The sequence below is a fragment of the Marmota monax genome, unplaced genomic scaffold, assembly GCF_021218885.2.
Source record: "Marmota monax isolate L192 unplaced genomic scaffold, Marmota_monax_Labrador192_F-V1.1 WCK01_AAM20220418_F8-fsc00117, whole genome shotgun sequence".
NCBI lineage: Eukaryota > Metazoa > Chordata > Mammalia > Rodentia > Sciuridae > Marmota > Marmota monax.
In genome coordinates, this window is record NW_026693023.1 from 552,697 (window position 1) to 579,744 (window position 27,048).

At 36.7% G+C, this 27,048-nt stretch overlaps 1 protein-coding gene across 5 annotated transcripts in view; it reads left to right on the forward strand.

The window, feature by feature from the left end:
* Rbpms (RNA binding protein, mRNA processing factor) overlaps positions 1-27,048 on the forward strand; it is a 173,323-nt gene that overhangs the window by 85,795 nt on the left and 60,480 nt on the right. For all 5 annotated transcript variants that reach the window (XM_058582296.1, XM_058582297.1, XM_046453306.2 and 2 more), the window contains exon 5: positions 18,595-18,745. In XM_058582296.1, the coding sequence (XP_058438279.1) occupies positions 18,595-18,745 (151 nt within the window). The remainder of the gene's footprint in view (positions 1-18,594; positions 18,746-27,048) is intronic.

The following is a 27,048-nucleotide window of genomic DNA, read 5'->3' on the forward strand; positions in this document are numbered from 1 at the left end:
GAAAACTATGGTAATGTTTTGAGTAACCTCAACATTGCAAAAAGGATCTAAGCGGTTTTGTTTTGTTTTGTTTTGCCAGACATTGTGTGATAAGTGAATTTTTAAGATTAATATTTTAAAATTAAAAAGAATAATTTCTGCAAAATAGCAGTTGGGTAGAAAATTCCTGCTTTAAACTGGCAACCATGGTTCTCTTTCATTTTGAGTTTTTAAACCCATTTTTTACTTTATTTGCCATATAAGACATCAGTCGTAGTGGGGATGTGGCTCAGTAATAGAGTGTTTGCCTAGCACACATGATGCCCTGGGTTTGATCCCCAGCACCACCATCCAAAAAAAAAAAATACACAGATGTACAGGGTATTAAACCCAGGGGTGCTTAACAACTGAGCCACATCCCCAGCCCTTTTTTGTGTTTTATTTAGAGGCTGGGTCTCACTGAGTTGCTTAGGGCCTCACTAAGTTGCTGAGGCTGGCTTTGACCTTGCAGATCCTCCTGCCCTCCCAAGCCACTAGGAATACATTTTTTAAAAAGTATTTTTTAGTTGTAGGTGGACACAATATCTTTATTTAGTTTTATGTGGTGCTGAGGATCGAACCCAGTGCCTCACGGTGTGAGGCACACACTGTACCACTGATATATAGCCCCAGCTGTATACAAATCATTGTGGCATATAAAATATGAAATTTTCTATGTTTAGATAGAAAGGAATACACATCATATTTTCAAGCGTGAAGTTATAACACAGGAGCAAACAAAGTATATTTATGCAAAATATAAAAGCATTATTTCTACATAGACTTTCAAGAGTATTAATTAAAAATAGAACCAACCTGAAATATTGCTGTGTAATTTTTCATAGAGTAATGGTATTTACTTAAAGGCAAATGTAATGATGTCCAAATAAAACCATTCATTGCATAGAAGGAAAAACAGATATATCTGTATGAAAATGGCAAACACACTGATTATGAAAGAGAATCTGGCTGTTTACCCATGTTAGAATGCTGAAAACTACCAGAACTAATGGAAGAAAGGCTTTTAGGTGTGTAGGGATAACCTGGCTAACTACCACAAGAAGATATTGATTTTTTTAAAATCTTTCATGCCCTGTTGATTTACCTCTAAGGATGTCTACCAGATTCTGAAAGCATACTCAAAGCTATATTTAAATATTTTTTTCATGTTAATTTAGTGATATTAAAAACACCCTGTGTATTTGATATATTAAAGTAGTTTATGTGTTTGTGCTTAACATTAGGGTCATTAGTGAGTTTACAGCTATAAAAAGATACTAAATCTCAAAACTGAGGATAAGAGGGCATCAAGGAAATCAGTTTTATTTTTTGTGGTACTAGGAATTGAAGTCAGGGCTTAATGCATGACACATACAGCCCCAGAGTTTCTTTTTTTTAATTGAATTTTTAATATTTATTTATTTATTTTTAGTTATCGGCGGACACAACATCTTTGTTTGTATATGGTGCTGAGGATCGAACCCGGGCCGCACGCATGCCAGGCGAGCGCGCTACCGCTTGAGCCACATCCCCAGCCCCAGAGTTTCTTGATAAACAGTTTTGCTTTGTTTTTTAATAATTTTTAATCTTATATCCCTCTGAAATTGATCAGCGCATATCTATCTCAACTTGGTTTAAATCCAGGTACCGCAACTTACTGATTTGGGACTCTTTAATTCTCAGTTTTCGTCCCCTCAGTATGCTGTTGATAATCCCTACCTGAAACGGTAAGAAAATCAAATTAAAGAAATGGATATTTTTACAACTATTCATATTCGATCATTGGTTAATATGTTGATGACTAATGGTGGTAAAAACCTTTACAGAATTCTGGTTTTTACCCTTTATACAGAATGTTTTAAAAATAATTTCTTTGGAATCCCAAATTCCATTGGTTTCTGAACACTGACTTATGCTTAATGGTCAATTGATTCGCTTGCCCTTCATTGGCAATGTTTGGGGGAAACATGGTTGCACTTTTGTCCTTAATATTCTCAAGCCTGGGGCTGGTGTTGTGGCTCAGTGGTAAAATGCTCACCTAGCATGCATGAGGCACTGGGTTCAATCCTCAGCACCACCTAAAAGTAAAATAAAGATATCGTGTTCACCTAAAACTAAAAAAATAAATAAAGATTAAAAAAATATTCTCAAGCCTGTAAAATATTTAAGCCAAAGACTTCCTCATCTCCCCTTTATTTGTACCTCATTAATTGTCCAAATCCTTCTCCATTTCAAACTCCAACTGACTCTCTGTTTATATCCATTTTTTATAAACCTCTGTTCAGCAGTTTCCTGATTAGAGTTTGTTGTATAGACAGACTTTTTTGCAGAAAGGAAGAATTTCAGCCTCAGCTCTGTCAAATCACCAGTAAGTGGTCTTGCAGTGTTGTTTCAGCATTGAGCAAGAGCACAGATTTTAAGTTTTCTCAGAGGTGAGATGCATTTTTCCTCACTTCATTTTGGCTCCCAGTACAACACAGGAAGTACTTTGCAGTGAACTTCCGAAGTTTAGACTTGACTGTTTACATTCTTTTCAGCTCACTCATGCCTAAGCTCCAGATTCTTGGTTGGAAAGAGCGTGTACACTATTTCATGGTCTGTGTTAGAGGTTTTTAAAACTAGTTTTATGAAACAAATTCTACCATTTTTAAATACAGAAATATTTTTTTCTGTATTCACTCAGAGATTCCTCTCCATTCCCTTCTTCCCACCCTATTATGGAATAATTATCTGTATTAGTGTTAGTAAATGATTTTGAGGGTCAACTAATAGTATAGACAACTCTTGCCATTGACGTTTACATTTTCAATTCTTAAAATGTAATAGCTTGGGCTGGGGCTGTAGGTCAGTGGTACAGCGCTTGCCTAGCATGCATGAGGCACTGGGTTGGATCCTCAGCACCATATAAAAATACACAAGAACAATTAAGGCATTCTGTCCATCTACAACTACAAAAAAAATTTTTTTTTTTTAATGTAATAGCTTCTTCTCTCTACAGAACTTTCATTATGTGGTTGTACAACTTGAAAATAAGTAACTAGAATGTGTTCTACTTCCTGTTCATATTTAGTGTCAATCAATATTACCTAACTTATTGTGCACAGTGTGGGAGCCTTCACTAAATTGCTTTGCAGGAAAGGGGGGGGGGTTGTTGCAAAAAAAAAAAAAAAAGACCAGAAACAGAGCTATAAAAATGTACTTGAAGGTTTGTTGTGGTCTGTGCCTATTCTTTAAATGGAAGTCTTCTCAAAATGGTTTTGGAAAGTTTAAGCAACTGTCTTTTCTCAATTGTAGAGTTTGTTTATGTCAGCACTGTTTTCCCCTGCTATTCCCTGCCTCTTTTTCTTCTATACCAGTCCTAATAAAAGCTCAAAGTAAACTTTGAGAACAATCCTTAAAGCATTTACAAAAAGTTAAAATGGGCCCCCAAATGACCTAGCAGGCACTTAGGTTAAGTTAAAAAAAGAGAAGAGCATGTTAAATGGATGTTCTCAGTCTTGCTGCTGCACAAGTATCTTTCATATGATTTTCAGCATAGACACACATTTGGCTTTTATAATTCTTAGATTCTTTATATTGTCATATAGTCATTTAACATCTTTAAAGTCATAAAGCACTTTCTTCCACATATGCATCCATTGTCTTATTTTACCTGTTATGAACATAAAACGTGTTGGATACGAAATCATGTAAATCTTTTCAGTAATTAGGAGGTATAATCCTTTCCATGAAGAGCTAACACCGTCTTTGAAACCAGTAAACTTTTTATCTTAAAAACAAAAACAAAAAAATTATATCTGAAGAACCTGTATTAATCCATTCACTAATTGGAAATGAAATTAGTATTTTGAAACTCATCCCTTCCCAGTTTAATTCTGGGCTATATGCTTTATACGAGCTATATGAGAACATATGTGGCTTTTATGAAAAGTGATGCTGTCAATTTTTGCCATTACTTAGGAAAGAGATTTAAGCTGTTTTTAAAGTTGTGACTGGCAATGAATTGTCACATTGTAAACACTTTTGTTTTTTTATTACATATACTATGTGACCAAAGGCCTATATTTTCTAGATAGTGCTGGTTAGGTAATATATAGACTGACCAAGAATAAGGCTGTGATTTAAGTGAATAATCTGAACTTTATGCAGATGAAGTTCATCATCTGGAAATCAATTTATGTGGTCACACTGATGGAGCATGGTTTCTACCCTATATTTCTTTAGGCTATTCTGAAATGGTTGCTGTGACACCCCTAAGACTGTGGTGAAGTACTAGGAGTGTTTGGTTGAGCAGAACCTCTTGTTGGTTTCCCAAACAAATGAAGTTGTTTCTAGTGTTTCACTGGTTTCCAGATTTGTACCATTAAAAGTTTATAGGTTTTCCCCATATCAACTGCAAGATCTTCTCAGAGGCAAATTTAACTAAATTGAAAATTGTGGCCTAGGATCTACTTCCCCCTTTTCTGGTGCTAGGGATCCATCTAGGACATGCTAAGCAGGCACTTTACCACTGAGGTGGATCTCTAGCCCATACTTCCTTTTAAACTTTAAGAGTGCCATTTGTGGGCTGGGGATATAGCTTATTTGGTAGAGTGCTTGCCTCACATGCACAAGGCCATGGATTCAATCCCCAGCACCACACACACAATAAAAGGAGTGCCATTTGTTTGAATGTTAGTAGCAGGAGTAAAATGCAGTCATACAAAGGGGAAAGACAACTGCTTGTGGGTCTGTTTATTGTTGCAGCAATGAGGCAAAAGCTGAGGACACAGTAAGGGCTATATAATGATAGCAGCCCCAGCCACATTTGGTATTTGTATGTTAAGATTTCCAAGATAGGGCTGGGGATGTGGCTCGAGGGGTAGTGCGCTCGCCTGGCATGCGTGCGGCCTGGGTTCGATCCTCAGCACCACATACAAACAAAGATTTTGTGTCCACCGAAAACTTTAAATAAATAAATAAAGATTTCCAAGATATTCCTTTGTCAGTAGTTGATCCTGTTTACCTTCAAAATCCTCAGAATAAAAATGTTAACATTAGGATTTCTAAGTAAAAAAGAGTACTGTCTGCACTCTTGTCAATGTTTCTTTCCATGTAGTATTATCTATTTCAAAGATATTTTGTCCTCTAAAGCACTATTTCACTGTAAAATAATGCTTTAGTGGATAACTGACTGTACTTGGCTGGGAAACAGTCCCTTCCTATCATTGTCAGGGTCTAGGTCTTTCAATCACCCTTTTCAGGATAGTTTGAGAACATAGAGGCAAAAGTTCAAACAACCGTGCCCTCTCAACCCTGTAGAAAATAAACTCTGTCTGACTTTTATTCTGTTGACATGTTAAAGATTGAGTTTATAGGCTCTTCAAAGACCCTGTCATGACTTTATAGTCATCTTATACAAAGCAGTTTCTCCTAGAAGATGTTTATGTACACAAGCTTGGCTAGCCAACAAAAAATAAATGTACTTTAGTGGAAAAGAAATTAATTAAACTGGGGTGGATGATCAGATCAGATGAAGATCCAAAAATTTCCAAAGTACATTTGCCTAGTTCTTGTAGGATCCAGTCTCTGAAGTTACCAACCAGGCCCCTAGGAGCTACTCCTACCTTGGGAACTGAGAGAATTGAGAAGCAGGACACAGTTTAGCTTCTATGGGGGCAATGAAACCACACAGCAGCACATTAGATGACAGCTCAGGTATTCTGCTTCCATCTTCTCTTTTTCAAAGTTGACAGAAGTACTCCAAAAAGGCAAAAGGAGAAAGAAACCCTAGCAGTTCATATTTGGAGTAGTAGTGGCTTCATAGCTGATAAACACAGTTTATCAGATGTCACTTTTTTTAATCTAACTATTCACAGGGGGAAGTTATTTAATTTTTACAATCAATCCTATAAGGTGTGGGCTTTTTTCTGTCTCAGTATGTACCTGAGGAACCTGAAGCATAGAAAGGTTAAACAACATATCCAAGGTCATCAGTGGGGATACTGTTTGAGTCCAGGAAATCATACCTCAAATCCCAGGCTGCTAATTCCCAAAGTTATTAAACCTCTTGTTTGCAAGGAGTTTCCATAAAATTGTTCATGACCCTAACTTGGGGTATCTCCTTTATAGTTTTCACTACAATTTATTATAGGTAATGGTAGTTCTGGAGCAATAGCTTTCTCACTGCCTCTGCTGGAAGTAGTTAGAACTATCATCTCTGAGTTGCTTTTCTAGTCCTTCTGGACCCAGAGGGCAACAATGAAGTTTTCCACATTTTGTTGTTTGAACAGATATATCCTTAATGTACAGGTTTCACTATAGGAGTCAGGCTTAGTGGTAAGTGAATGTGAGTTTGAATGACACAGTTTGTTCACACAAATAAAAGCAAAGCCAAGGACACATTGCATTTAAGAAAATGGCTGAATCACTAGGAAATATTATAAACCAGGATAGTTAATAAGAGGTGAGATTTGGCTTCTCTATCATGGCCAGACTCATTCTGTTATTTAATACTCAGAGGCCTTATATTATTACAAGTATTATCAGGAGAAATCACATATACTTGAATTTAAGGATAAACTTGTAGAAACAGTCTAGACTAGATATGGAGTAATATTCTTTAAGTATAAAGAAAGCTACTTTACTAATAGGGTCACATACTTTCAAATGAATCTAGATCAGGTAAGGAGGACAGTGAGCATTAAATCAGATTATTCTAAGGTGAAGCCAGGGCAAGCACTTGGAAGTAGTTGGATTAAGAAAAAGAACAAGGCGTAATTGGTCTGATATAGTTTCTGAATGGGCAGTGACCCAGCAGCACAGACTCTTGTATTAACAGTCTTGATGTTTCTGCAAGCAATATCCTTATTTAGGAAAAGTATGAAATACAGTTTACATGTGATGGATTCTTTCCCTCCCTTGTTCATTCTTTGTTGGAACCCACATCTACCTAAGTTTTAGCACAGTGGAAAGTGAACAACAACCTCGATTATTATCTGAAAACATTGTGGTCTTTGTGAAATAAAGAACTTCAGAGGAATGTAATGGGTGCTTAGATTCACACCTGATCAGGGAAGTCAGCACATGGAATTCTGGTATGGTTCTATAGTACTTACCTGGGAATTAAAGTGAATTACTTGACTTTTCTGGATCTTAATGTCTTCAGCTGTGTTGAAGAGGCTTATTAGCATTTTAGGTGAGGCAGTTCTTACACTTTGTGGGATTGCTGTGCTCATTACCATTCTTGCCTCCTATCCTCTGAATGTCAATATGGCCAGTCATGTAACAACTCCCAAATACCCTTGGGCATTTCTACCTATCCCCAAGGGTAGGGGAGGGAGGCAATTAATAGTACTACCTGTGGTTGAGAACTACAAGGCTAAGAAGTCCCCAAAATTCACAGTATTAAAATTTTGTGAGTTTCCTACTTAAAGTAGATCACCTTCTGTTACTTATTATCAGAGAATTTAATCCTATTTATCAGCTTCCTCACATAGTTTTGTTTGTTAAAATGTTTGAGAATCATGTTTTCATTTTTGACACAAGGATATATTTATAAATTATAGAAAATTTCTATTCATTTATTTTCAGAAATATTGAGTTGGAAGAAATTTTGGAAAATTTTTTTTCTCTTTCCCCTTTCTTTTTATTTCCTCCTGTTGTCAAAGCATCCTTTTTATTTATATGTGTGACATGAAGCTCTTCCTTTAACTTGCCTCCACACTGTTGTCCCTGAATGAGTCCCAACCTGCTGCAGACTATAATCAATACCTCAGACAGGGGTTTGTATTCAATCATTTAAGGCTCCAACTAAATGAAACAATTGTTTTCACAGATTCCTGGGGAGGCTTCAGCATATACCTTGCCTAGAGTCTGTTTCTAATCTGAGTGTTTTATGATGCCTGTAGAAGAGAAAGCTGATAATACTAAAAAAAAAACCCATAAATATATTTTGGTCCTTTGAAACCTCAGAATATCTCTAAAGTATGCATTTACCTCCTAGTTTCTAATATAAATAACCTATCAATTACTTTTAAAATAACAGTTTATATTTCTAACATGTTTTTAATATATAAAATGTAAAAGTCAGTTCTTCAGATTTGTTTTCTTGTAGTATTATTGATAGATTTGTTGTCCCCGTGATATCTCTTTTCCTTGTGACCAAAATGCTCTATGAAAAATAGTAGAAAACTTTTATTCTTGACCCTTTTTACAAAGCATTTTAAAATATAACTGCATAGATAAATGCAAATCCAAACCACAATGAGGTATTGCTTCACACCTACTAGGGTAGCTAAAATTAAAAAGACAGGTGATAACAGGTATCTGGCAAAGATTTGAGGAAATTGGGATGCTCATACATCGTTTGTGGGATTGACATTACCTAGCTGTTTTAGAAAACCATTTGGCACTTCACAAAAGTTAACAGAATTACCATATGATTCACAAGTTCTACTCTCGATTGAAAGCATATGTTTACCCAGAAAATTTGTACCTTATTTAACCAAAAAGTTGAAACAGCCTAGTGCCCGTTAGTTAATGAAAGAACAAACAAATGTGTGGAGCCACACAGTTGAATATTACTTAGCAATTAAAAAGTGAAGTAATGCGATCTGCTACAGGATGGATGAACCTTGAAAGCATTATATTTATAGGTGAAAGAAGCCAGTCAGAAAAGACCATATTTTATGTGACTCCACTTATATGAAGTATTCAGAATACATAAGCACATTCATAGAGATTGAAAGCAGAAAAGCTGTGGGTGGGGAGACAAGTGAAATGAGTAATGCTAATGAGTATAGTTTGTTATTTGAGGCTGTGAAGAGATTCAAAAGCTCTAAAGTGAATGGTTGTACAATTCTGTGAGTTCACACACACACACAAAAATCATTGAATTGTACTCTGTAAAAGGGTGAATGTAGGCTGGGATTGTAGCTCAGTTGTAGAGCACTTGCCTCGCACATGTGAGGCACTGAGTTCGATCCTCAGCACCATAAAAATAAAATAAAGGCATATTCTACATCTATAACTGCAAAAAAATTTTTTTTAAAGGGTGAATGTTAGGGTGTGAATTATATCTCAAAGCTGTTGTAAAGATAGCTAATAGCAGCTTTTGAAATAAGAAACTAAATTTTCAATTAAATCACCATAAGATAGGTTAAATAGAAATGTAAAACAAAATACTCAGCATTGGATCACTCATCGAAAGGATTTGAATACATTTTTGTGACTGAACAAAAGAAATCTTATAAATATAGAATAGTATAAGTACGCCACTTTAGTCTCTGACTGTCAAGCCCATGTCTTCCCCACATGTTATTACAACTAGAAAACTTTTGGGTTTTATTTGTTAAAATAGGTAATAGGAATCATTCTCTTAATTGATTTATTTATTGTTCTGGTCTTCTGTAGGGGAAGAAACGGGTATGGGAGCACTGAGTTTATTTTGGAAGACAGCCAGACATTGCTGAGAAGCTAATAGTAGTTTACTAAAGCCCAATAAAGTCATGAACTCAGTGAATTTGAATTTAAAGTTCCCCCAAACCTCCATAGCATCAACAGAGTAGTACGTTCTCTTTATTTACTCCTCAGAAGTTGGATAGTTCTTCCTCCCTCTGTTTTATGTTGCCTCTGTTTTCTGTTACCGTTGCTTACAGTAATCAGCACTGTGGATTCAACTCTTTTTTCAGTTCTTGGTAATTACTGATAATTTGAATGGAAATCACTTTACTGTTCCAACTACCAGTATTATGCCTTCCAGAATGAGAATCACTACCCTCCTAGGAAAAATAAAGACATAAAACCTCAAAACTCTGGCAAGTGATAAGTCAGCAGTGATTACCAGAGAGATAAGCTAGTATCTGATGGAGGTCCAAGTCTTATCAGCAGGTTAGGAAGTAGCCCTGGATATTTAGTGTGGTCTCCACTTAGGTAAACCTGGAGAGGCATTTCAGAACTCGAGCCCTTAGAGGATCTGGATTTGACAGCCAGAAACCAAATGAAGGGCTGATATTAACCAGGTACTGAGATTGGGAAAGCCAGAGAGGGGCCATGACAAGTTTGAACTTGACTTGAGCCCCTTTCCTCTGATACCTTATCTATTGTTTTGGACATATATTGGGGAATTCATTGATTTTAGCATAACTTCTTAAAGGTTAGAAGATTTTTTAAATCTGGGAATGAACCAAACAAATTATTGTGAATGAGAATGGATTTTCATACATTGCACTTTTATTGTACTGTATGTATAGTTTCTGGTGACAGATTACACCGAGATTTCATCTCACTCCAATCAGAATGGCAATTGTCAAAAATACAAGTAACAGAGGCTGGGGTTGTAGCTCAGCGATAGAGTGCTCACCTAGCATGTGCAAGGCCCTGGATTCGATCCTCAGCACCACATAAAAATAAAATAAAGATGTTGTGTCCACAGAAAACTAAAATATAAATATTAAAAAATTCTCTCTCTCTCTCTCTCTCTCTCTCTCTCTCTCTCTCTCTCTCTCTTTAAAAAAATACAAGAAAAGAATAAATGTTGGTGAGGATGTGGAGAAAAAGGTATACTCATAGGTTGCTGGTAGGACTGCAAATTGGTGCAACTATTCTGCAAAGTGTTGTGGAGATTCCTTAGAAAACTTGGAATGGAACTATCATTTGACCCAGTTATTCCATTCTTTGGTATATATCCAAAGGACTTAAAAGTCAGCATACTACAGTGACACAGCCACATCAATGTTTATAGCATCTCAATTCACAGTAGCTAAGCTATTGAACCAACCCTTAGGTACCCTTCAACAGATGAATGGATGAAGAAAATGTGGTACATATACACAGTGAAACATTACTCAGTTATAAAAGAAGAACGAAATTATGGCATTTGCCAGTAAATAGATAGAATTGGAGACTATCCTGCTAAGTGAAATAAACCAATCCCCCAAATCAAAGGCCAGATATCCTCTCTGTTATGTGGATGCTGACACAGAATAAGATAGAGAAGGGAAGAATAGAAGTTCATTGGATTAGACAAAGGGAAATGAAGGGAAGGAAGGAAAAATGAGAATGGGAAAGGCAGTAGAATGAATTGGACATAACTTTCCTATGTTTGTGTATGAATGCACAACCAGTGTAATTCCACATCATGTACAACTACAAGAATGGGAAGTTATATTCTATGTATGTATGATATGTGAAAATACTGTCATGTATAACTAAAAAGTACAAATAAAATTTTAAAAAAGAGAAAGAATAAATTGGTTAAAACCCTTTTACTTAAGCAAAGAATATTTATTCCTTCATCATGGGCATCTGGCTAGGGTGAGTTTCTGAACCCAACATTCCTTAAAGGTAAAAGTGGGTTTTCATTTGGAGTTGAACATGGAGAAGGGAACAGTAAAAAACTTACTAGAATCAGCCAGAGAACTCTTCAGCGTATTTTTAGGTTGAATCTTAGATTGATATTGCTACCACTTCACTATCATTTTATCCTTTAAAAAGAAAAAGGAAAAAAAAAAGTAGAGAATAGAGAGTGTGTAAGAAATTGGGATATTCTGATGGGAAATGACCTTCACGTCTATAAAAGCAGGTGGCTTGTGGGTATCCCCCAGAGGAGAGCAGAGACCACTGACAATGGAATGAATGGTAGGGATAACATGTTACTTTCCAGTAGAGAGACAATTGCATATGGTCCGTTTTAGTGGAATAGTGTTCTTAAAATTTTGAATCTGCCCATACTGGGATTTTATGAAGGTTTCCTTGACCCAGAATCATCAAGAAAAACCTGACTCAGACTTGAGAATTTCTCCTCCCTCAGCTTTGGTGAAGAAGTTACCTCTTACTATAGTGTTTTATTATAGCAGTTTTAGCTCCAGTTATCTCTTTTTATTTTTAGATTTCAGCATATTTTAATTAAAATTGAAAATTAAATTTAAAAATTAAGTAGATTATCTTTAAGAACTTTGATTTGAAAGCTTTCAGTCAAGACTCTTATTATTTTAGGCAGTCACAGCAGTGGGGATAGGGGTTTTAAAATCCTGGGTTCATTAATCAGCATTTATAAAACTCAACTTTAAAATAGTGAAACAGTTTCACCTGTTAATGAATGCATAGAAATAAAACAGACAACATGGATGGGGGAGACAGCCCCCCACCTCGAATGGATCTAACTATAATTCATATGAATAACAAAACCACACTGAGGTATTTGGGATATGTAGAGAAATAAACCCCCAAAATTCTTTTTTCTTTTTTCTTGCAGTGCTGAGGATTGTATCCAAGGTCTCTTGCCTGCTAGGCAAGTGTTCCACCACAGAACTTTACTTCCAGTTCTCAAAATTCATGGATATACATACTAGCTATATGCCTTTAGGCTAAAAAAAATGTAAATAAATATTGAACTGTAATTAATAGATTCTTTTTTTTTCTTGTGGTTTTGGTTAGCAGTTTTGAAAGCCTTAATGTACCTTCTTATACTGTGCAAATAAGTTAATGTGTAGCAGATAATGAGAGCTAGGATTTTCAGTATCAGAGGAGTTATAAATATGCAAAGGAAAAGGCTAGAGTTAACCTGGTGGTATTAGATTGGATTTGGTGCTGTCAGTGTGAACTTTTATGTATCTAAATTATTTAGAGAAATAGCTATTAGTGTGAGACCATGTGTGTTTGCATGTGTGCACACACATACGTTCATTCACAACTCTGGGATGATTCAAACGCCAAAATAAACACAGTTGTTCTTAGCAACTGTAAGAGATAAGTTCTAAAAATCCCCAAATGCTCAAGTCCCTTATAGAAAATGGTATAGTATTTGTATATGACCTTTACACATCCTCTGTAAACTTTAAATTATCTCTAGATCATTTTTTTACTTTTAAAAAATATTTTTAGTTGTAGATGGATATAATTTCTTTTATTCATTTTTATGTGGTGCTGAGGATCTAACCCAGTGCCTCACACTTGCAAAGCAAGCGCTTCACTACTGAGCTATAGTCCCAGCCCTCTAGATTACTTAAAATACCTGGTGTAATGTAAATGCTGTGTAAATAGTTGCTCTATTGTATTGTTTAGAGAATAATGACAAGAAAAATGTCTTTGCATGTTTAATATATACTATATTTTTTTGCCCTCAATCTACAATTTGTTGAATCTGTGGATGTGGAACCCACTGATTGGTGGGAGGCTACAATAAGATAGAATTCAGTGTATTAGCACTGATGTAAATGAATAATTAATTGATAAAGGGGTGGAAGTAAAAGCTTTTCTTGGAGTAGAAAATTGAAATATAAAAAAGGAATGATGAGATTACCAGAGCAGCATTGGCACAAAAGTATTGATTGCTTCAGGTAAGAATCAGGTAGGCCCGGCACTATGATGCACATCTGTAATCTCAGAGGCTTAGGAGGCTGAGGTAGGAGGATTGCAAGTTCAAAGCCAGCCTCAACCGTGTGCAAGCCCCTGGCAACTTGTGAGACCCTGTCTCAAGATAAAACATAAAAAAGGTCTGAGGATGTGGTCCAGTGGTTACTAGACCACTTACTAGAATCAGATTCAATCCCTGGTACCAAAAATATCAGTAATTGATGTTAAAACTACTAGTATATTTGATGAGAAACAATATTTTTATAACTTGAAGATATATTCTATAAGATACTTATTAGTTAAAAAGGGAAAACATTAGTAACTTTACAGTAGAGAAACTTGGCAAGTGATCAAAGTTCATATCACTGTTGTTGAGACAAAAATGGCATTATGTGCCTCCCATGATGCACTGAGCAGGACACAAAGCACTTCTCTGATAATCTTGCCACAAATACATAACCAGAATCTAAAAAGAAAAATTAGAGCCAAATTGAGGGACATTCTACAAAATAAATAGCCTATACTCTTAAAAAATATCAAGGTCATGGAAAACAAGGACTGAAGAAACCTTCCAGATTAAATAAAGAGATATGACGAATTAATGCTGTGCATGATTCTGGATTAGGTCCTGAATCAGGAAAACAGAAATGTACTTATTCTTTAAGAATTCAAACTGAAATAGAGTAAAAGGACTTATGCTTGCAACCTAAACAGTTCAGAGGGAAAAAAAAACTCTTGGTATGTGTTTGTGTGTAAGAAGAAAACACAGTGGAGAAGAATGATAAAGTAAATGTGGTAATATGCTAACATTTGAGAAATCTGAGCAAATGTTGTACAGAAATTCTTTATACAATGTCTGTAGCTTCTCTGTAAGTCTAAAGTTATTTCAGAATAATGTTTTTGTTGTCTTTTTTTTTTATGTAAACAGAAAATACCAACAATTGCTTGTGCTGTGCCAGTACGCCTATTGTTGGCTCTATACTGACACTTGAACTCTCGTTAATAAACTACTACTAATTCCAGCTCTTTGCCTCTTAAAAAAGAAATAAATAATCTGCATTGAATTTTATAAATTAAAACTTTATAAATTAAACATTTGTAAAAATTTCAAATAGTGAGAAATTGTACGAAAGTATGTTCCTGCACCCCCTTCTTCTAAGGTCACCACTATTAACAGATTGGTTGTCTCATTATAAACATTTCTGGACTTAGACATCAGTGTGTGTGTGAGTGTGTGTGTGTGTGTGTGTGTGTGTGTGCGCGCGCGCATGCATGCGCATGTTCTCGCAAACATGGGCAAGCATGTAACACACACATACCTGGTCCCTTCCTCCCCTTTATGTCCATACTATAAAACATTATTGAGTATCATTTTTTGAAAAAAATCTAATATAGCCATGGACATCCAATAAGTACGTGTCACTTTGCCTCATTCTTTATCATGTTTTCCCTTCTAAATGAATGATTCATTTGTCCCTGAAACTCAAGGACCATTAATTCACTTTAATGGTGGAACCATTTGTAAACACTGGGATAGCTGATAGCTCACTGAATTGAAGCACTGTGTATTGTGCCAAACAAAACTGTCATCAAGCATCAAGGTACTGTGAGGATCTCAGTTTTCTCTAGTAGGAGGTGAGGTGACCTTCACTTTCTATATGGCTACTCAAGGTTGAAATTCCCAAAAGAGAATATGTGTTTTATCACTTTTGGTATCATCTGTCCCTTAAATGATCACAGAAGTAAGGGCACAGTACACAGACCTTGCTCTAGGTGCCCTTCCCAAAAAAGAAGAACCAACAGGTGCAGCTGTCCACCTAGCTTCCCTTCCCAGGGCTGTTATTGCTTCCAAGCTCTCCATTGTGTCCATCTTTCCTACCACTGCTAGTCTTACCCTTTGACTACCATGACTCTTAATTGTGTTCCCTACACAGCCTCAGTAGTACTATTTCTTAGAAATGCAGATTCTTGGGTTCCATCCCAAACTTGCTGAATCAAACTTAGGCCTAGGGCCCAGCACTCTATTTAGCAAGTTGAATCTCATATACACTAACATTTAAGGATCTAGATCTGCATGCAACGAAAAGTCCTCCCTCTTGGCATAAAAGGTCCTTTGTGATCTCACCCGACCCTGCTTATGCAGGCCTCCTCCCTGCATCCTGTTACATAAAAAATGTGCTGAGTGCTTTCCTGGACTGACAGCACCTGGTGAACTTTCTCTCTTCCCTTACTTCCTCCACCATGCCGAAGTATAAGGAGTGCAGCCTCTATAGATAATAGTGAACCTGGGTTGGAAAAGACTTTTGGCTGTCCCTGTAACCAGTCAGAATGGGTTGCTTCTAAATAACAGTTAATCTTCAATATCATAATTTATATCTAAAAACTGTCCTTTCTGATTCTTGTAAATAGAACACCATTTACATTTGGAAGAGAAGGTTTCTCTGTTTCATATGAGATATTTGGGTAAATTATAAGGTAGAAGGGAATAAAGTTGATTTTGAAAGGCACAGATTCCCCCTTTCATTTGACAGTTATTTTACCCTGACAGCATTTAATGTGAAGTCCCTGTAGCCAGAGAAGTATCTTATTAGGCTTTAATTAAAAGCACAAGACTTTTAGTTTTCCTTGTCTTCTATCTTTTCTCCCCCATTTTTCTCCTTTTTTTCCTTCCTCTTAACTTGCATATTCTCTCTTCCCCAGCCCCCTCTGTCTCCTCTTCATTATCCTTTAACATTTAAAATATTTTGGACTTGGCTAATCTCTATGGATAGAAACTTCGCTTTGAGCAGGATATTGATTACCAAATATGGTATTGCTGCTAAAGATGTTGGAGGAATGTGGCTTGTATTCTAAGCCTCCAGTCTCTGAATAAGCTGCCAAGCAAATTAGATCATTTTAACTTCTGAGCCTTTTTTTTTTTTAATAAAGATGCTGGAACATCGATTTGGAACATGATGTTGATATTATTTTAACCCAAACAAGAGAAGGGTATGAAGAAGAGGGCAGGGAGTGAGGAGACTCAGTGGAGCATGCTTTAGGACGTGAGCCACCAACCCAGGTTGTATAAGAAACAAACACATTGTGTGGAGCTTCATTTGATTCTACAACACCAGTGAATGAACTGAGGCATAGAATTTGCATCATTATTTAAGGATAGAAGCCTCAGAGGATCCCAAACAAGTCCCAGGATGCTCTTATAATGTTATTCCCCAGTGGTCTTAGCTGAAACCCTCACATTGATGTGGGCTGTGATCCAGGAAAGTTGATTCTTCCCAGGAAGATTGGTGGAGTTCAGTGCCAGGGAAAACAGCCTGAAATTCTTATCATGTTCCTACTGTAGGTGTCTGATAGGATGCAATGTGAATGTGCAAGACCTTCTACAACATCTCTTTAAATGATAGCCAGTGACTATGCTTGTCTCCCAGCAAAGAATACAACTCTCCAGTTCCATATTAGGAAATATTTATTCTGTTGTGATAGTGGCTTTGATAGGGTAAAATGCTGTAAGCTGGCAGAATCAAATACCACTTGAAGCACAGCAGTTTGTTTCTTTCCTTGTGTATGTTTTTGGAAAGACAGTATTGAAATTTCTCAAATTAAGACAGCAAAACCCAAGACAGATTAAAAGAAATTTCTTGTGATACACTCATAATCCCAGCAGTTTGGAAGGCTGAGGCAGGATGATCTTGAGTTCAAAGGCAGCCTCAGCAATTTAATAAGACCCTAAGCAATTTGGCAAGACCCTATCTTTAAATAAAAATATAAAAAAGGCTGGGGATGTGACTCAGTAGTTTAGCACCCTTGGGTACAATCCCCTGTACCAAGAAAAAAAAAAAAGAGTTTCTTAATGTTTTACAAAATTGATACCCCTTTCACTTTTGTTGATTAGGTCTACACAAATGGACCGTCCACCCTCCTCCCTCATTTTGCCACCCTCAGTTGGGTTCTTCTCAGAGGATGAACAAATCAGACTTGGGAAGAAATTCCACCCACTCCCAGATGTCTCTGGGTCAAGGATCTGTGGCTTTTGTTGTACTCCCTGAGGACCTCTCTTTCCCCCAACCCCATTTCCTCTTATAGCTGTTACTGTCTTGTCCTCAGCTCTTCTTACATCTTTGAAACTGAGCCTGTGAAGTTCAGAGTCATCCTAGTCTACAGAATAAGATTCTTACTCATTTCTTATGGAAATTCTCATGTTTTTCTTCAAGTTAATTGGGAAAAAAGCAAGGGAAATTTGGGGACCATTGGGCCCATGTATGTACATTATATGTTTTTAGAAAACTAAATGGACAAACATTGGATGTGAGTCTATTTTGGGTGTGCATTCAGGCACTATTACATAGTGCCACCTGCTTCTTGACACTATTGCTGATGTCTAGAATTCATGACATTGAACGGTTTTCTTTGGGATCTTGGTTATGCTTAGTAACAAAGGCATTCTTTAATGGAAGGGCTCCAAAATAGAACTTGCTTTGCCCTAACCCTTGTTATTGATAGTGTTTGTTATTTGTCTTATTGAATATGATCCTTTTTAAAAAGGCAAACTGCAATAATAAGGACAAGGGTAACTGAAATTATTGTCATCTCTGAGGATTGCGTCTTTTTTGTCCACCTTGTAGCTAGAAAGTTCACTATTATCAGAATCAAGACAACCACATGAAGCCTTCAGACTTTGTGTAATTCATAAGCTAACTGCAATCTAATGATTTGTTATGTACACATATCAACTGCTTAATTCCTATTTCTGAGTAATGCAGAATAGTTGCATTAACCTTGTAAAGCTCTAAGTTAGGAGATGGATTCTTTTTCTCCATATATAGATAATGAAATGAAAAACATAGTCAGAGTCCAGGCCTCCTAGGACCTAGGTGTCAAGATTCCAGTGTTGCCCAGTGTTTCATTTTCATTATATTGTATTGCAATTGCATCTTTCATTCCTATTAGTAGTCATCTATCCAGGTTTTTAACTGTACTAGTGATTTGCTGGTGTACAAAACGTTTTTGTCCAAGAATAAAAGGAATAGTTGAAAAGCTTTTTCAGTGGAATAAGCTAAATCCTCCTGCCTTTGTGGACACATTTGTGTTGTGAGGTTTTGTATGTTCTATGTAAACAGAAAGAAAGCTCTTGCTGACCTTTTTTTCCTGATAGGCTAGGGTTTAACTGGTGTTGTTTATTTTGTCACCATTCTGGTTTGACTCTAAGGAAATGAAAACATCTTCCACTTTTCTTTATTTCCAAAGGGCATCCGCTTTGATCCTGAAATTCCGCAAACACTACGACTAGAGTTTGCTAAGGCAAACACGAAGATGGCCAAGAACAAACTAGTAGGGACTCCAAACCCCAGTACTCCTCTGCCCAACACTGTACCTCAGTTCATTGCCAGAGAGCCATGTAAGTTGATCTATTTTTCATTTTGTTAAAAACTTATTTCATGTGCTGCATGTGAGATTACACCATGGAATGTAGTGCCAGCTGATTCTCATCTTTTATTTCTGTGAAGAGATTGCCTGTTCTTGCTGTCTGAATACCAAACACAGATGGTGATTGGCTGCTGATTGGTGTTGGTGATTGGCTGTCCCAAAACATGGTTCACCTTGAACAGAGCCATAACTTCTTTCTGTTGATGTGCTACGGATTTCCTTTAATGTGATATTGATCATTGTGAGCATGCCCTTATTTGCCTTGGCGTATAAACTCTTTCTCCCTGAACCCTTGGACAGAAGAATCGGTTCTCAGCATTCACTTTATTCTTGTTTATTGAAGGATATCTCTTCTGTGGCTTTGGAAAAATAGGATGTTAAAATTGAAAGAAACAAAACTTAAGAAGTAAGTGGTCTAATTTTTTAAAACTGTTTAGCCCTAACTGTAGAGGAAATAGTAGATATACACAAAGAATTCATATATTGGAACAATCAATTCTTGCAAATTAATACCAATAAAGTTTTAAGGAAATTTGGGGCTTCCTGTTTTAAAATTATTTGGTAAAGGACTTTGGCTGATTGTTAAAGAAGTCTTTTACCCCACATTGGTGAGCTTAAATGTCCAGACTGTGATTTCTGCTTTTGAATGAAATCCTTAAAAAGGTTGTCTTAGTTTTCTTTTTCAAGCTCAGAAGTGGCAAAAGTGAGGCGTGAGACAGTTTTCAAGTTTTCCAAGCCATATGTAATTTAATGTGGAAGGGTATTTGTGGAAACCAAGTTACTTAACCAAGTTATTTGGAATATTTCTGTCCCATTGTTCTTGATCTTCTTGCCAAATCACACGATCATGATCATCTTCCTGCATTCCTTAACAGTATGCTCCAACTATTCTTATTGAAACTGAAGGGCACATGGGTTCCTGGCTCCCCCCAACCCCATGTCGTGTGTGTGGGGGATTTAATCTGGTCATGGTGGAAGTTAAAGTTATTCTGTAGCTCATTTACCCTTGAAAAAGCTGATGCTAGCCAATATAGTTTATCTCCCAATAAGTTCTAAAAATTTTCTTTATAACCAGAAAGTCATGACCAAGGAAAAATTATTCTTTCATATTCTAGGAAAAGTTGAAACCTTTATTTATTTGAGGAGAAAATATAAACAAACATTCATCTTATAATGCAATTGCATTACAGGAGGATAAAGGGACATTCCGTACATAATTGTTAATATTAAGCATTTAGCTCAGTGCTTTATATATTGTATATGTTTGATAAATATTTATTACTGAGTGGATAAACTGAGATTTTTATTTGGTTGTTCATAGAATTAATAGAGGCATTTGTGTGCCTCTTAATTTCTGTCTGAACTTTCTTCTCTCTTGATAAGTTATCAGAAAATAGTATTTTTCGAATGCCTTTGTTTTAGTGAAATTTGTCTGCCTCACATCTCAGTATCATTTAAAAAGATTTAATTCAGACAGGAAGTATGATGTTGGTGATGTTAAACTTTGGGCTTTCAGTACTTCGCTGAATGCTTTTTTTTTTTTTTTTGAACCTCAAACACTCTTCTCAGTCTTTTACAACACCCCTGTGAAATAGGTAGCAAGGGATGGGACCACATATAGAGATAAACAAGCTGGCTACTCACAACCCTTGAAGTTCCAGGAGAGCGCGGAGCAGAGTAGAGTACTCTACTCCAGCTAGCTCTGCTCACTTCCCTTCCCTTTGTATGGAACAGCTCAGAAGTAGTCAGATAGTTTCCATGGCAGGGTTAAAACTTGTCCAGCTGCTCATAACAAAGCAAACTTGAAGTTTTAGAAAAAATATCAAATAGCCAAGTGTATTCTTGAGAAAATAAGTTAGCATGATTTCTCTTAATATAGCTTCTTACGACAGAGGGGTCTTGACACATAACAACTTCACTATGACTCAGATAGACCTTATCACCCTTACCATTCCCTCTGGGAATCCTGACTTTTCCTATCACATATACATATTTAGTGCTTTCCTGTTAGCACATTAGAGACTAAGAATGCTGTGGTGTGTATCCAGACCAGCAAATGAATTTCATTGTACCTATAATCCGTACTCGAGGTGGTCAGTTTCATCGTCTGTCAAGTGTAGACTGTGCTGAAGTCAGAATTTTGGGTGTGGAAAAACCCTGAAGGCTTCTGTTACAGGTCATGAGATGAGCTTTTATACCTGACTTTTTTTTTTTTTTTAAAGAGAGAGAGCAAGAGAATTTTTTAATATTTATTTTTTAGTTTTCGTTGGACACAACATCTTTATTTTATTTTTATGTGGTGCTGAGGACCGAACCCAGTGCCCCGCGCATGCCAGGCGAGCGCGTTACTGCTTGAGCCACATCCCCAGCACTATACATGACTTTTTTTGTTAAAATTTTTACATAGTAGCTGAAAAACACTCATTGCCATCACCAAAGGAAGAATGTTCTTTAATCTGATTATCCAACAAACATTTACTTGAACTCCTAATTCTCAAATGAGCACCCAGTGTGCTAGACCCTGGGGAGAAGAAAACTGGTTACTGCCTTAACAAAGTTGGCAGTCCAAGGAGTTGGCAGTGGTCAAAAGTTGTCAGAAAATCTTGGCCCTTTATTATAAAAATGTCAAAAAGATTCTGCAGCTTAGTCTAGATTGCCTCCAGGTCTGACTGCCATATATGCTGAGCACCTACTCTGTTCTTGACAGGCATGAAGAATGAACAAACCAAGTTTTATAGCCCAGCAGGGCACTTGGTAGCCTTGGCTTTAGACATGAAGACATCAGTAAGAGTTCTCGTCTGAAAATTATTGATCACCCTTGTGACCTTTAAGGAAAACATTTTAATCTTGCTGTGCTCCTGTTCCCATAATCTCTGAAGGAATTATGTTTCGTTCACTTGCTTATTATGAGAGCTAAATAAAACAGTATCCCAAGACTGCATTCAGGATTAAGTAGGAGTATTAATATGTGTAGAGCACTAGCACTAGGTGAATAAAAAGTACAATTCTCATTTTCTTTTTTTTTTTCCCTTTTAATAAAAAGCATTGGGTTGCCTTTCCTTCCTAATAGTTAAACAAGTGTCATCATTGTGTGACTATAGACAATTGTCCTTGGAAGTTAGGAGAAAGGATGAATGGAATTCACGTATAGTCCCAGGAAAGCAGTATATCTTCCTAACTAAATTTATATTAATAGGATCACTAACTAGAATAACTTCTTTTGTTCTTTTATATGTAATAAAATTTGAGTTAAGCTATAAGAAAGGAGTTAAGGGATACAGGGGCTGGGAGAGTAGCTCATAGGGCACATACTTAGTATGTGTGAATTTCTGGATTTGATCCCAAGCATCAAAGAGAAAGAGAGAGAGAGAGAGAGATGGAAAAAATATAAATTATGTAAAATTATGCATTAGGATTGTACAGGAAGGTTGTATGCTGTAGTATAAGAACTCTGCTTTAGAAAGGAGAAAGGGGCAAGTCACCATCTTTGATTTTTGTTTTCTTCATCTACAAAATGATACTATGAATAAAATATTCTGCAAGCATTGTACATGAATTATCTCATTCAGTTCTCAGCACTACTTTTCAGTTGAAGAAACTGAGGCCTAGGAAGGCTTAGTAACTGATGAGGTTATACAGTCAACAAGTGTTATAGGCTAAATTCTGTTTTCTGAACTTCAGAAATTGAAATCTCAACTCCTCATACTGCAAGATGAACCATATTTGGAAATAAGATGATTAAGTTCAAATGTTAGAGACCTAATCCAGTATAACTATTGTCCTTATAAGGAAAACAGATACCAGGTATGTGTGGATACAGGAGATAGCACCTGTAAAACCCAGGAGATAAACCTGCCAACACCTCAATCTCGAGCTTCCAGCCTCCAGAACTGTAAGAAAATAAATTGCTATTTAAGCTATGAGGTCTGCTATTTTGTTATGGCAGCTGAAGCAACCTAATATGTCAAGCAATATGGCCTGGATTTAAATCTGGACTCTCAGTTTTGTAACGATCTAGTTACTTGACCTTTCTGTGTCTCCATTTTCTGAGCTCTAAATGGCAATTAAAATTGACCCTTCCTATAGGTTATTGATTGATTGATGTATGTAAAGATTAGAAAAGGGCCATAGGGACAGTACTCAGTGACCATCAGTATGACCACTAGTATGTATAGGTGTGGCAGTTTGTGTCAAAATGCATGTTTATGTGTCTTTTGTCCCTCATCATTATGAGGCCTATTGTTTTTCTACATTTGTACTCAGCATATAGAATGTAGAAATACACATGGAATGTTTTAAATATGCCACAGATTTATTTTTATGCATTTTTATTTGGTCATAATGCCTTATTCCCAGCAAGTACAGAAGGAGGTGCACTTTAGGGAACTTTGTAAATTTCCAGTGTTATTGAGGGAATAATGAAATATACATATTCATGGTGTCTTAACTTAGTTATTTTTATCAGGCTCTAATTGTAAAAAATATTTTGAGTTTAGATTGCTTAGTATACCTTATTATTGTAGTATCTTTAAAGAGGGAACAGCCAGTGTTTAATAGTTTTCCCCTTTTAATTCAGTTTTTGTGGCACAAATATCAAAAGACTCCAAAAATCTGCAATAATCCAGTTTCCTGTATTCCAATCCCAGGGTTTCTGATTCTTTGGAGTTTGGACTAGGATTTAGCTCTGTATTTTTAAAAGCTCCTTGGGCTTAATATTTGAGGATCACTAATAGAGCAAAGAATTAAAAGTTAAATTCTAGTATATTAAATTCTAGTAAGTTAAATTCTTCTTTCTGCTCACACACTCCCTTATACCTACACTTTACCTCCCCACTTCCAACCCAAAGCATGCTCTGTTACATTGTTTCTCTTAAATACCTGGTGAGTACATAATCTTTTGGTGAATAATCACTTCCTTGTTTACCTGCCACACCCTTGGAATTTCCCATTTATCCAATACTCACCTGGGCTTTTTTGAATTGAGTACTTTGTCTCATGTCTAAAATGATCCTGTGAAAGTTCAGGATTGTAAAGTATCTAGCAAGTGCCCTCCCAGGGCTAACACTTGGCAAATATGAATTCTGAACTTCATCCTTCTGGGAGAAGGGGCATTCAGGCCCTTGTTCTGAAGCTTCCTGTGCCCAAGGAACTGAGCCAAGGTGTCTGCAATTTCCATGACAGTAGAGCACAGTATGTGTCATGAGAAAGACTTAAGGTGTCTGACCTCATGCCTTCTCTGAAAGTGGGATTGTTTAGAACAGCAACAGTGGGGCCCGAGGAACCCCTTATGGTGGATAGGAAGCTGGACACAAGGAAGGTAGTTAGGGAGGGACATAGACAAATGAGAGCAAGGATTTTTACTCTGAGAATCAACTTTTTTGTGTGTTTTATAATGTAAATAGCTTTTTGAATTTCCCTGATGATAAAAATTCTGCATGTATCTCAAGGGGAAAAGATTTCAAGCAGTCCAGAAAAATAGAAAGTCTTCTTGATATTGTCATTCAGTATTGGTGTACTTTATTCTCTCAGGATTACCTCAGAAAACAAGAGTGACCACTTTCAATAGTTTAATTATTTTAGCTCAATAAATAGCTAATCATCAGCAAAGATGAAGGTATGCTTAGCTTTGTATTGGGAGTACATACCAGCAGTTCCTCCCGGAGTGTTTTGAATCATTCAGATGGCAGTGGAAATGAGCATGAATGGGAAGGTGCAATAATAACAGATCTGCATTGCAAAATTTGGGATCCTAAAACCTCATGTGGAATCACTCCTGGAGACAGCTATGGTATGAGACAAGCATAAGTAGTCACAGATTTATGGATAAGTAGATGATGTGGATGTAGGAACTACTCTCTGTGAAGTCCCAAAAAGCAGGGAATTTTTCAAAGAGACTGAGCAAATTAGCTAAATCCTTACTTGTTTCTTTTATAAAATTTGGGACTGAGAGACCCAGTCCTGTAATCTGTTCAAAATCCAACTAATGGAAATATATGAGGGAATGTCTAATAGGATGTTGGTTTTGTTATTCAGGGAGATGAGGAGTTTGAGTCCCTTTTAAGAGAACATTCCTAAAGATAGAGGTATAAATATCACATGAGCATAATCCAGGCCTCTTTGCATTTGAGATATAGGCCAAAAACATGAAAAAATGTTCAACATCTTTAGTAGTCAGGGAAAAGCAAATCAAAACTACCCGAAGATTTCATGTCACTCCAGTTAGAATGACAGCCATCAAGAATACAAATAATAATGCTGGAGAGCATGTGAGAGGATGTTGACAGTCCTACACTGTTGGTGGGGATTGTAAATTAGTACAGCTGCTGTACTAAATCAATATGGAGGTTCCTCAGAAGACTAGGCATGGAACCACCATATGACCCACCTATATGGCTCCTCAGTATTTATCCAGAAGAATTAAAGTCATCACACTACAGTGATACATGCATACTCATGTTTATGGCAGCATAATTCATAACAGCCAAAACCATGGAACCCGCCGAGGTGCCATTAGTGGATGACTGGAAAGAAAATGTGGTTTGTATACACAGTGGAGTTTATTCAGCCATTAAAAAAGAATGAAATCACGTAATTTACAGGAAAATGGATGGAACTTGAAAACATTTTGCTTAGCAAAATAAGCCATACTCAGAAAGTTAAGGGTCATATGTTTTCTCTCACATATGGAAGCTAGTCAGGATAAAGGAAAAGGGAGGTGTTCCAGGTACGGCGACAAACCTATAATCTCAGCAACTCAGGAGGCTGAGGCAGAAGGATCACAAGTTCAAAGCCAGTGTCAGAAGATGCTGAACAACTCAGTGAGACCCTGTGTCTAAATAAAATACAAAATAGGGCTGGGGATGTGGCTTAGTTGCCAAGTGCCCCTGAGTTCAATTCTCAGTACTACCTCCTCCAAAAAACAAAAAAGAAAGGTGTGTGTATGGGGGTTCCTATGAAGATCAAAGGGAGACTAGTAGAGTAGAGAAAGGGACCAGAGGGAGGGAGAAGAGGGAAAGATGAAATACTAGAGAACTGTACTGATCAGATTTTGTTATATTGTTTGTATGTACATATATGTAACAACAAATTCTGCCATTATGTATAATTATAAATGCACCAATAAAATATTGTGGGAGTGGGGAGATACAGGCCAAATTGCCTTTTTTCATGAACCCTATTCTTACACTTCAATTTATATTCATTTTGCTTTGTAAGACAATCCTGCCTGGTTTACTTTATTCTTAGAAAAGGACACCATAAAAGAAATTTAAAGGGTTACAATTGTAGATCTTCCTTCCTTCCAGAAATAACAACTGTTAGTATTGTGTTATAGATATTTAAGTCTATGTTTCCCTACATTTATACACATGTATATAAAATACAGACTTTAGCAGGTTGTTTTTGTTTCATTTATTAGAGCATACTGTACTTGAATCATTTCCTTATGTTGTGTACACCTTTCTCTCCAAAACTATTCCCAGAGCGATTATTTTAAGGGTTTATTACGTGAAAATGGGGGAGGCACAGTAAAGACCTTAGATGCCAAGCTGAGGTGTTTTTTTGTTTTCTGTTTTTTTTTAAATTAAGTGGTAAGAAAAGAAAGGATATTATTGAGCAAGATTCTTGAGCACTTATTGTTGAGTGTCACTATTTAACGAACATTCCCTCCTTAAGCTTTAGGAAGCTGCATTGGCAAGACGGGAATAGGAGCTGAACACCAAAAATTGAGTATTGGTATAATTAAGAAAGGACCTCCCCTAAAATTTCCTAATATAACTTGAAATCGCCTGGGGCCCAGCTGCTACACCTTGATGTTTTGGAAAGATGGGAGATAAGGACAGAAATCATTATTTCACCCATTTTCTTAAATGAAATACCTGAGATAATGAGCTTATAAAGAGAAGTTTTATTTTTGAATCAACAGTTATGGAGGTTTTAGCCTATGATCATTTTGCCCCATTGCTGTGGTTGAGTGCCACATAGCAAAACTACTTAACTTTATTGACAGGAAGCAAAAAAAAGAAAGAAGAGGAAGCAGGGCTCCCACAGTTCCTTTCAAGGGCTTACCTCCAGTGACCTAAAGATCTCTCAGTAGGCCCCACCTCTTGAAGCTTCTACTACCTCCCTATAGTGCCATCCTGGAGAACAAGCCCTTAATATTTAAATACATGGGCCTTCCGGTAATATTCAGGACCCAACTACATCACGAACCGGTGTTTACAGCTCACCTCCCTCTCTCTCTCTGTCTTCAAAGATGCATGCATTCCTAGCTTT